Source organism: Tachysurus vachellii, chromosome 12 (genome assembly GCF_030014155.1).
Source record: "Tachysurus vachellii isolate PV-2020 chromosome 12, HZAU_Pvac_v1, whole genome shotgun sequence".
In the NCBI taxonomy this organism is placed as follows: Eukaryota; Metazoa; Chordata; class Actinopteri; order Siluriformes; family Bagridae; genus Tachysurus; species Tachysurus vachellii.
The window spans coordinates 16,924,709-16,937,097 of NC_083471.1; the positions used below are offsets into that span (position 1 = coordinate 16,924,709).

A 12,389-nucleotide genomic window follows, 5' to 3' on the forward strand; every position below is an offset into this window, starting at 1 on the left:
AACAGCAATCATTTATTCTATGTGGTGTTAATTTTTGTAAATTTGTACTTTATTATAATAAGGCAGAAAGGAAAAATGAAGAAGATTCTATTATCAATAGACAAAGAGCCTGAAACAGGTTGAGCAAGAATGCAGTGTGATCTGATTTCTGTAGTGTGTAGTTTTTTGTATTGACACAACACAAAGCTGTACAATGCAGATCCACACTACAATGTGAGAATGTGTAGGTGAACATGATCTCCTTCTTCACCTGCACCTGTTAACAGTCAACACCTTCTAGGTAATGAATAAAGGATGAAAATAACAAGGCAGTAATGAGACACAGTTCTTCAATTTAGCAATCACAATTAGATTTTATTTAGGAAGTATAAGACATCCTGTCAAAAATAATCATTTGTAAGTCTATAAATATATATCTATATATATATAATATATATTTTTATTTTAAGTATACTAAAAAGAAGTTAGTGTACTCATTTCTTTCTTACACTAGAAAGAGATAACAGGTGAGTTAATAGTGATGCCTGTCAATATTAACCGAATATTAACATAGCATGAAATACAGACATATTACATAAGACGTAGATAATGAACCTTGCTTTGGATTTTGAACTGTGGCCACATTAAAACTGTTGCCCTTTGGCTCATTTTTTTTACGACATTAATCTTTTATACAAGGCATTTTACCACATAGTCTATAGACAAAGAAAGTATAAATAATCTATTTAAAAATGAATAACAAGCTTGCAGGGTACATATATCATGATTTGCTTTTTAAATGTAATTTTGGCTTACTGAAATATTAATTGGTGCCATCTGCAACGAATCAAGCAACTTCAGGCAGTTTTTAAGTAATAAAAATATTGCCACAGATGCAGCAGGTGAATACAAGTGTGCAAAGTCATGTGTACTAGGTTTAGCTATGATCAAGGTTATAAAAAGTGCATGCAGCAGCAGCGGAAAGTGTTGTACACATATGTGGATGTGTGGAGGTGAGAAAGGCACTCCTGTAAATTGTATACATGGTGGAGTGACAAAAAGCCAGTATATTATTTAATGAAGTAAAAAGAAATGAATGTGGATTTTTTTTTGTCCAGCGCACCATATTCTCAAATCAAGTTACTTATACTTCATAAAACTTGTCGATTTCCTCTTTGTACATTTTTGAGACAACTGGCCTTTTAAGCTTCATAGTAGGACCTGAAAAATACACACACAGGGAAAACAATTTGTCAAGAAACCTGTAAGCTTTCTCGTTCATGTACTAGCAAATGCATTTCAACTGTAAATGCACAATATGAATTGTAAAATATGAGCTGTAAAACAATACCGAATGCTTTATAATAAGCTACTTGTTACTCGTAGGTCTAGTTTTTGAGTCTTTCATTTCCATTCAGACATTTTGTAATGAGTTATTAATTAATTTATTTTCAGTAACTGCTTTATCCTTCTCTGTATCTCAGGCTGGATCTGGAGCCTATAATCTTGAGAATACTAGAAATGCCAGTGTATCAAAGGGCACCATGCACATTTACACACTAATTCACACCTAGGGGCAATTTAGTGTAGCCAGTTAACCTTCTGGCCGGTTTTGGGAGGAAAACAAAGAACTCAGAGGAAACCAACATGGACACACATGAAACACCACAAAAGACTGTGATGAAGATGTGACCCACTGAACCTCTCATAAGATTTTTAATTGTATTTTTTCATCTCTATTCTGCTTTTAATCTCTACACTGCTAGTATTTGCTAATATATTCTAAATATATAAAATTTATATAAAATAAATTATGCAATTGCATCTAGTTTATCAGTTTACTGTTTGCAGACCAACAAAACACTCCTACTTGATTATTGTTTTTTCTGCCTTTCCTTTATATTTAATTATTTGATGTTTACTGGATTATCCAAAAAGGCATACATACCAAAAAAGTTACCAGGCTACATACCAGGATACTGTCTTACAAATTTCTGGCATAATAAAAAAGCATACTATGCATATAGTAATGAATAAATCCTTACCAAGCTCCCCTCCTGATATCGAGAAGTCCTTTGATAAGAGTGTCCACTTCTGGACCTTCTGAGCATTCGATATGGCTTTGCCATTGACTCGGTCTATGCCTTCCTGGATGGCTTTGTAAATGGCTGGCTCTTTATTGTTGATGAGCTCAGACACTTTGCTTGCCATGACGCCATGATGCCTGCAGAACTCTACAGCCAGTGGAGTCAGTTCATCTGTGGGGTCTCCACTGTCATCAATTTTACACTGTGGATCACAAAAGATTTAAATTTTGTAAACAAGAGCATAAATTTGGATTTTATTTAAAGCTATTCAAAATAAAGGGGCCATGCTAAGTGTTTCTTTCAGTATTGGTTACAGTTAGGCAGTGTTCATTTTTGGATGGAGTCATTTTCAGAAAGCTCTGTAATGACTGACAAATGGATGCTCTTACTTTGAGAGTGAGAAGCATGGAGAGGAATTTCTTTTTGTCTCCCACCAGCATGGCATTGCTTATGATAGGCAGCTCCTCCTTGACTGCGTCTTCAATGGGGACAGGTGGGATGTTCTCTCCTCCAGCAGTGATGATTAGTTCTGTTAAAAAAAAACATTCATCATTCTTGTTTGAGTCTAATAAGCAAAAGTGATACCTACAAGCCAAACCTACAGTGTAAGCATTTCTACCTTTTATCCTGCCTGTAATGTAAAGGAAGTTATTTGTGTCATGCTTTCCCAGGTCTCCTGAATGAAGCCAGCCTTCTGAGTCCAGTGCCTCTGAGGTTTTATCAGACATATTCAGGTAGCCCATGAAAACATGACGGCCCCAGAAACACACTTCCCCATTGCCATCTGCATCTGGCTTGTCCAGCTTTGTTTTGCAGCCCGGTATCACTGTACCACAGCTGTGGGAAAACATTGAGATTATATTAAAAGTGATTAAAATTTATGGATGCATGTAATATAACCCTGAACAATGTCATGGTGTATGGTGGAGTGAGTTAATTGCCAGGTTCAAACTACTACCATGGTGCATCCAATATTTAGATTAAAAAAAATGTATTACTGACTGCTTCATGTAGGTCCTTAAATTGAGGAATTGCCCAATCGTGGTCATAAAAACAAGCAAATAAATATAAGCCATCTACAGGAAGTGAACAAACCTTGTAATGCGGAAGCTTTCAGACCAGGACATTGTGTGCGGGCCTGTACTCTCACTCATGCCATACAGCTCAAAGATAGGGATGTTCAGACTCATGAAGTATTCCAGGGTGTCTTTGGTGATTGGTGCTGCCCCTGTAAAGCACTGCTTGCAACGATCTAACCCAAGAGAAGCACGTACTCTCTTAAAGACTATGCCATTAGCCAGCGTGAAGCCCCATGGAACTGAGGGGTCACTAGAGATCAGAGATCAGAAGAATATTTGTCATTCACATATTCCTATAAAATACTCCAAACTTTAAAAAATGGCTCTTATAAGGTAATGATTTATGCCAAAACATACTTGTTCATTGCATTGTAGCTGGCCTGAAGTCCTATACCCTTGGCCCAATCTGCAATTTTCTTTTTCATGACTGAAGACTTTGCACCAATGTCTTTCATTGCTTCCTGCATCTTCTCCCAAACACGTGGAACACCCAGGAAGGTTGTGGGACGTGCTTCTCTCAATGTGATGGCCAAAGAACCCTGCAGGAACACAAGATTCATCTCACTTCCACCTACTTCAGCATTTACAGCGCTACATCGGCAATATGACACTCAGGTGTGATCAGTGCCATTTCTCAGCATGTATTTTGTGTCTGTGATATAATAGTCTATAGCTTCTAAAACTAGATTCAATTAATTATTCTGGTTATGCGTCTTTTAGAATTGATGTGCATTTATAAATACAAAGAATGCATTTATAGAAATACAATACTAAATGCAAGGCCAACCTTCAGTGCATCTGGTTGGGCAAAATAGGTGGTGGCTGCAAATCTAATTGTGATCCACATGTCGTTCATTTGGGCAGCCACGTGACTGAGGGGCAGATAACTCACTAGACAATCCTCTCCATTCATCAGATTGATCATATTTCCTGCTGCGTTTGCAATCCACGTGATCTAATCAGAGAAAGGACATGATATTACATCAATATTAATGAACCTAATCTCTTTTTTTTAAGATAGCGCCTTATTAATTCAATATTTATGTGTTTATTAACAATTGGATCCAGCAATGTTATGTATCAGTTTAATCATGTCAGCTTACATTGTCATGACTGAGCATGACCCCTTTCGGGTTTCCAGTAGTTCCTGAAGTGTAGATAAGTGTGCAGCATTCGTTAGACTTCTGACTGTCAATTACCGCATCCAGCTGAGCATCTGATATCTCCTTCCCAGCCTTCATAAACTCAGCCCACTAAAAAAAAAAAAAAAAAAACAGGTCCTGTTTCTCTTGAAACACAGTGTTTCGATTTGCTGATAACATCCGAAAATCTGAAATAATCTGTCACATTTTATCTGAAGAGTCTGACTATCACACTTTACACATCTCTAAAGGCATTCAAAAAACAACTTAAAAATACATATGATCTGTTTATAAAAAAAAAACTGTATATGAAATAACTGTTACATTATATTATTCTACTAAATTGTCATACATATGTATTATATATATTTAGTAAATATGTGACTATGCAGCAATTCAGGTAAACAGGTTTGTGAATTCTTAAAGTGATTCCATGGATGCCAAGTCAACATCAAGATTAAAATTATATACATAGTTGGCACACAATGAGTCATTTATTTTAGCAGATAAATAGTCTCACTAGATCTTTTCACTTAAATGAGGGCTAAAGGTCATCTTCTTTCACATGAGTTATTTGACTCAACTTGCAACCGACTAACCACAGACTAAGTTATCTTCAGGCCTACCGTGTAGATATCTGGCATTTTTTTCTTTACTTCTCCCTTGTATTGAACAATTGCCTTCAGATGTGGAAGTTGGTCTTTAACCTGAGAAAGACATTAGCATCAATGTAAATTTGTTTACTGCAATTGCAGTTAATTTTTCACAGAATTGTTTTTAATTGTTTTGTTTTGTTTTGTTTTTCCCTAATACAGATGTAAAAAGTATTCGTTGGTAGAGAAATTGTGAGGAGAAATTGGGCTTCTGTAACTGTAATGCATTTATCATATAAATACCTCTAGGATTTTTTCTAGTTGTTTGTCATTTTCAACCACTATGATGTTGGCTTCGCAGTTTTTAGCAACATAGTGACAGGCTTCTGGAGAGTTGGTGGTGTAAATTCCAACACCAAGGCCTCTGAAGAACAAAACCATTGTTTCATTCATTATTTTTATTGTGACCTCATATTTTTCATATTTTAGTTTGATTTGTGCAGTTGAATGCAATAGTTCTGGCACAATTAACAAACACAACCACTTAATATAATTTTTTTTGCAACTTTTTATTAGATTAACTTAATCTAATAAAAATAAAAAAATTAAACAAAAGTAATATATGTTCAAGCATTGCTAGACTTTAAAGTCAGTACTTAACAACTTTTGCAACTTTTCCTTGCATAATATGTTTATGGACTGCCTTACATGCACAGCATATTCAATATCTATGCACAGATTTTCAGTGTTGTTCAAATAAGAGGACTGTGTGGGTCATTTTGAAAACTTCAGCTTGCGATTCTTTAACTAGTTAATGGTGGATTTTTAGGTATGCTTAGGAACAGTAATGTAGAACCAGTTCTACTTCATTTTCTTCACAAACTGCGTCACATTTTTTGATGATGTTTACTAGAAATCTCTTCTTCCATCTATTTGTAAAATGCTTTCTGTGCCAGTGTCTGCCACATGACCCCAGAGCATAATAAATCCACACCATGCTTTGCAGATGTCAAAGTGTTCTTTTCATGAACTGCTGCCTCTTTTATTCTCCAAACATACCTTCGATGGCCAAAGAGTTTAATTACAAAATTAATTAAAACTTTATTAGTCCAGATCACTTGTTTCTAAGATGTATTTTATCTAAATATGGTACTTCATACTTTATACACTAATATTTGTGATGAGTTTGCAGGTAAGGTTCCCTTCTAATAAGTCTTGCCTACAGACCAAGCGACACTTCAGAGCTGAACAATGCACCACATCTCCAGTGTCAGGTATTCGCTATCATTTAAGTCTTTCACTTTCTGCCCAGTATACAGCTAGTTTAATACCTTTGTTCTTCCAGTACATTTAGGTCCACAGTTTCCATTAAAATGCAATTACTTTATGACATTTGGACAGTGGTAACTGGGAGATGGAAGTGCTTTGATATCTTATTATGCATCAGTAAAACATATGCAAATCTTCAGTAAGCTGTTAGTTCAATGTTTTTAAGTGTTTAAAGTGACAAAGTATTTGTTTACTTCTTTTTACTTTAACCAATAAGGTATGTGATGTGATCATTGTTGCCAAAACTATTGCATATAACTATATCTCCTGTAGACAAAAGTTTCTTCATTCTTTCATATACATTCTGTGTACTGTATTTGCTCTGAACAAAGAAGCATATCTGATCATGGAAAAAAGAAATAGTACCCAGCCATGATGCACCCGATGTCTGCAATGAACCACTCAGGAGAATTGAATCCCAGAATACCGACACCATGAAAGCGCTCCAGTCCCAGCTACACACACACACACACACATACATACACAAACAAAGAGAATGATTAGTATATCTCTAGAAATATGCTTACAAATTACAAACTGCAGCTTTTAGACAGAATGGGATATGCACATGAAGCATTCCTTTATTCATGCATTCAGTGCTGGCAATAGAAATCTAGAAATCTGAGCTTGCTTTAAACAAAAGAAGAAAAACACACACCATCTTTGCACATTGTAGTGTACTATTGAGAAGGTTCTTATTGAAATATTTTAGTTTATTTGTTTAGTTGTTTGTGATTTAGAGCTAAGTCCAATATATCATGGTTTTTAGTCCTGTTACACCACATCCAGGCCACATGAATATTGATATTGATTTATAGAGCTTTACTTATCAGACAAAAGTGAAGCTGAAAATAAATGGCACAAGTAGTGAAGTGGATAATGAAGAGTTTCAATAAATTGTGAACTGAAATGATAGTAAAAATGAAGTCAGTGAAAGTTAGTTTATTACAGAATAATTACAGAATAATTCCCTTAGTCATGAAGCCATGAGGCTACCAGGAGAAAAACTGGTTTAGATAGTCGGTGTAAACTAATAGCAATGAAGCCAGTAAATCTGGTTGCCATAGGTGTAGAAGGTGAATAAGGCTGTTTTAATTAAAGACTATGCACTGGATTTACAACAAATTATGAACTGTATCTCACCTTTATATTTATTTATATATACTGTATGTATTGCTATAGTTAATAACTTCAGTTCTAAAGGAACAATATCTGTGCTCCCATACTGTACAGGTATATAATGTTACTATAGTTGCACATTGGATATATATACTTTTAAATTGTATTATATTCTTTGTATAATAACCAATTGTATTGCACTTGTGCAGGTGCAATGACAATTAAGATATTCTATTTTTATTATACTCATACCTTAAGAAAACTCTTGGCTGCAACTCGGCACTGCTGGTGGTACTCTTTATAGGTCAGTGTAGACCAAGCGCCATCCTTCTTGAAGCAGAGGGCCGGGTGGTCTCCGAAATTGTCCACCGTCCACTGGAACATCTGATGGATGGTAAGAGGAGGCTCAGAGCCTGGACCAGACTCACTCATCCTTAGTTTCACTGCCTTGTCCCTTGTCGTACACCAGTACTGCTCCGCTGGAGCCAAGCGCACGTCACCTGTAATCGGGATGGATTCATCAACCGATCGGCCATTACAGCATCCGGGACAACAGTTTGGCATTATTAGGCTCTTGAAACGTTTTTTTAAAATAGCATGAAAAAAATTAACTTCTGCTGCTTCATGCCTCTTATATAATGTTAAAGAAGCTCAGCTAGAGGGAAGTCCCAGCTAGAGTTAAAGGAAGTACATGGAATGTGGGTGTGACTGTTGCCAAGTTACACAAAAAGGCTTGTTAAATTATGCACGTGATACATGCACTTAGATAATTATGTTACAAAGTTCTGCAAATGTTATTGTTGAATCCATAATGATGGATAGAAACACTAAATTATTAATAAAACTGTACGTTTTTGTTCATTTGAATGACATCAATGAATGAGAACAATGTCAGCAATTTTTCAGTTATGATGCAAACATTAACAAACATAAACTTTTACCTGTAGCCTTGCAGGTCCCGCCTACTGTTGCATCAACTGCAGTTTCTTCAAACCCCTTGACAGAAGCTTGATCATTTTTAATGATTATATCAGACAATGTATCTGTCTCCACCTTCCTTGAAATCTCTGCATTCACATCTCCACTTGGACTGTCAATCCCAGAATCATCCGATAAATTGATTTCCTTCACCTTTTCTGCCACATTGACCATGATATCGTTTTTAGTTAAAGAAATCATACAGTTGCCGTTTGGTTGTGCTCTGGAGTCTTGGAGTGCCTGCTTTACTCTGAGATGGTGTTGAGTATCTTTTATAGTGCTAGCAGTAAAACAACAAAAGTAACTTGACTACCATTGTTCAGTTGGAGATAAACACATGATATGTAATCCATGTTATTTCTTTAATTGTTATGTAAAAATTTGAAAAAAACCAGACGCAGTTCAACGTACCTCTCTGAATTATTTTCCAAGGTGTCCAAAAGGTTAGGTCCACTGACTGACATAATGGAATGGATTTAAAACAGCAAACACTTCAAAAAATTAAAAAAAAAGATGCATTCATTAGTTGAAAAGACCCAGCCTATAGTTTACAGAAAACGCAGTTAGAAAAAAAAAAATATGAGACCAAGTTATTAATCTTAAATAATAATGATAAGCTTCTCTCAATAACCTCAGTTACCACCCCAATACTAGTAGACTTAATTTCAATACTGCGCTTTTTATTAGAGCATCTTGTTGCAACACTGACATTATGTGTTAAGTAAACCAATGAGTCAGGAGCAGAAGTGTGATGAAAGCATCGTGCTAGAAGCTGGCATGGTGCATTTCACTGTCAACCGTTTGCCTTTCACCCAGTACGGGTCACCAGATTTCCAGGATTTCACGGATTCAGTTCAAGGATTGTGGGATAGTGTATGAACATTTTCTTGAAAGCAGTTCAAATGATTTGTACCTTCATATAAAACACAAATCCTAAACCATTGCTGCCATCTAGAGACATTTCGAACTAATGCGATTATATATGAGCAAAAGAATTAAATACAAAAAATCATGTCAAAAAAATAAATGCAAAAGATGTGATCTGATCACACTTTGGTCAGAAAAGGAGGGCACATGTTTTTCCTGATGGTTTAACCAACCAATTCCCATTGCAGTGTTGGGTCTGTAGCCTACATCCTCATCACCAGTGTGAAAGGGCAAAAGCACAAAGTTCATCATTACAACACTGGTGTGGAAACATCAGGGTTGGCTCTCAAGTGAACTTTTGCACAAACTGCTACATGTCATAGACCACATCCAATGTGCAAATTGAAGTGTAACAGCAAAAGCGAAACAGAATTATTATAAAAATCTACTTCACCTCTTGTTGGCATGAACGTTACATATTATATATGCTATCTATTGATACAGATGGTGCTTATTTATTTTAATTCTTTAAACGAGTGCAGTATATTCAACAAAACTGGAATACCTAGAAATACCTGTCTTTTGTTTTGTAACCACAAAACCACAGACAATGTCATGGCATTAAACATATTCACTGTCAACATTACAGACGGAGTAAAACTTTGCTTTTATTCCTTCACTGTCATTTATGTTCCTCAGAAGAATAACTGCCATTCTTATAAATTCACAGAAATCAAAAATTTATACTCATGCATTAAATAAACATAGAAATAAACATAGAATATATATTTCGATTTATTTCATATAGTTTCATATATAAAAATATACCTATAGGTTCATATGTACTTACAGGTAGGCAGATTTTCTCTCGCAGAGCTTGTTTGCTGATAACTATTCAGATATAGCTACAGATGGTCAGATTTAGTTAACACTTGGTTCAGGTGCACGCTTGTAGGTTGAGGAATAGAATATTATCCCTGGGTGTGATCTTCATCTGTGATGGTTGCAGGACTCACGTGACGTTGTCGCGCGCATAGGTGATAGCAACGGGATGTCCACAGGTGGCATGCTATGTAGTATTGTAGTATACGTCACCATGGCGACACATGCAGACTCCGTGATTGGTCCGCGTTAGACCAGCATACTGTATAGAAGACTAGGGTGCGATCTGGGGCGTCGACACGTGGTGCATCTCCCACTGGACACAGGAATGTTTCCGTCTGCTCTTTACAAACTGCCCTTTATAAAGTCACGTTCATATGACCGACTACTCTAATCTTTATATGAACTGGAAGAATTCTAATGTAAAATCGTTATATTAACTTAGACTTTTAAAATTGAAAATTAGAGAATTTCAAGAAAAGAAAGCACTTTGAAAAACTGCAATCGTAATAGAAGGAAGCAAATGTTTAAACCGTCACTTAATGGTAGTTAAATATTGTTCATTTACAATGACCAAGGGTTGTGTGTGAGACAAGATCTAATCCAGAAGATAACGTAACGGAGAAGGTGGAGAAGGGAAATCAAGTGCAGTCCAAAGATGTGCTGATAAATACACACACACATACTATGTATACAAATAAAAAAAAATAATGAAAATATATATATATATATATATATATATATATATATATATATATATATATATATATATATATATATATATATATATACTCACACACACTGTATGTATACAAATAAAAATTCACTGAGGTCAGAATTCTGAAAATTTTCACATGAAAAAAGTACATAACATTTTCACATAAAGATGTCTGGGTTTTATTTTCCTTCAAAGCTAATAGTCAGAGATTGAGTGTTACAGACTGTTACATTAGGGACTGTAAGATAATGTCACTACCTGTTGTGCCTCCATGCGGCCCTAAATTGCAGGATACTCTGCCTAATTCATTGCAGTCTAAATATCAGTCATGTGATTTCCACAGAAATATCTTCATTAATAATTTCTTTCATTCACCTGTAAAGTCTATCTGATATCCACTGCAAAAACAAGCAAAGAAAAATGCAGTAAAACTCAATATTTAGCTTTGCATTGGATAACTATTTCTTCAACATTTATGTTAGATACTGAACATGAATTTAAGTGTATATACTTAAGTGTATATTAGATATAATGAAGCTATAATGTTGTAGCCTATGAACACGAAATAATGGCAAAATGTACTTTTCCTGTTTGAACTACTAAGAGTGCCTAAGAGAAGAGTCAGTGGTTAGAGCTTGTATATTTATATTTATTCCCAACAAGCAAGCCACTGGCAACAGTGGAAAAATAAATAATCATCCCTGAGAAGATATGAGGAAGAAACCCTATGAGGAAACAGATTTAAAGTGAGCCCATCATCATGTGGGTATATTCTTAACAACCAACAAATATTCAGTGACAGATTTGAGCACAAATCTATATAATCTACAGGTTGTCCGTGTTGGGTCATCCTCAACAGCACTGAACAAAATCGAAGTGATGGGACTCCAACCAGAAGCAGTGCATCAGAATGGATCAGACAGGTCCAGAGAGTAGAAGCAGTCAGGAAAACTTCTCAACAGTATTCCTTCTTGAAATAAGATTTAATATTTTTCCCCAGCAATTATTTTTTTATATTCAGAATTCAGAATAGGTATTAATTGAGATTTTATTCTTCTGTACTTGTTGAGCCCTTAATAAGGAAATGGGATGTCACCGTCATAGTCCGTGTTAAAGATCTGCTCCTAGGATTAAATATTAATTCTTGTTCATCATGACGAGTTTAAGAACACATTTTTACTCATAATTATTAACCCAAATAGTGTAACACACCCAAAGTGTGTTCTTAAACTTAAAAATTTCGGTTTGCATGTTGTGTCTGGTTTTAACTAGAGCTCTTAAACTTGTTAGCCCAGGACTGTTGGAGCCACTATTGGTCCTTGAGCAAGACCCTTAATTGCTCATTTCAGTGTTGTATTATTGCCTCATGTGTATATGCTAAAGAAGAGCATCTGCCAAACAAATGAATGTAAATACAGTAAAGCAATAGTGTTACTTGTAAAACATCAAGGGCTTAAGTGTTGTAGAATACTTAAAATCAGAGGAAGCTGAGTAAATGCCTGACTATCATTATACATCCGTAGTCATCAAGATTATTTATCAACTTATTATGAATTAGTTGGCACAGTGGCCTTGTGTGGGGTCAAGGACAGAATAAAAAGTCTGAGCACCAGGGC

At 35.5% G+C, this 12,389-nt stretch overlaps 1 protein-coding gene across 1 annotated transcript; it reads right to left on the reverse strand.

The window, feature by feature from the left end:
• Positions 1-990: 990 nt before the first annotated feature.
• Positions 991-10,219, reverse strand: LOC132854514 (long-chain-fatty-acid--CoA ligase ACSBG2-like). Its single transcript, XM_060882973.1, has 15 exons — positions 10,024-10,219; positions 8,718-8,797; positions 8,270-8,586; positions 7,581-7,828; positions 6,576-6,664; positions 5,184-5,304; positions 4,914-4,994; positions 4,249-4,398; positions 3,933-4,100; positions 3,503-3,684; positions 3,162-3,395; positions 2,686-2,903; positions 2,456-2,595; positions 2,025-2,268; positions 991-1,200 (listed from the first exon to the last, which is right to left on the reverse strand). Exons 2-15 carry the CDS (start codon positions 8,768-8,770, stop codon positions 1,124-1,126), a joined length of 2,322 nt encoding a protein of 773 aa, XP_060738956.1. The 5' UTR covers positions 8,771-8,797; positions 10,024-10,219; the 3' UTR covers positions 991-1,123.
• Between the last annotated feature and the right edge of the window lie 2,170 nt (positions 10,220-12,389).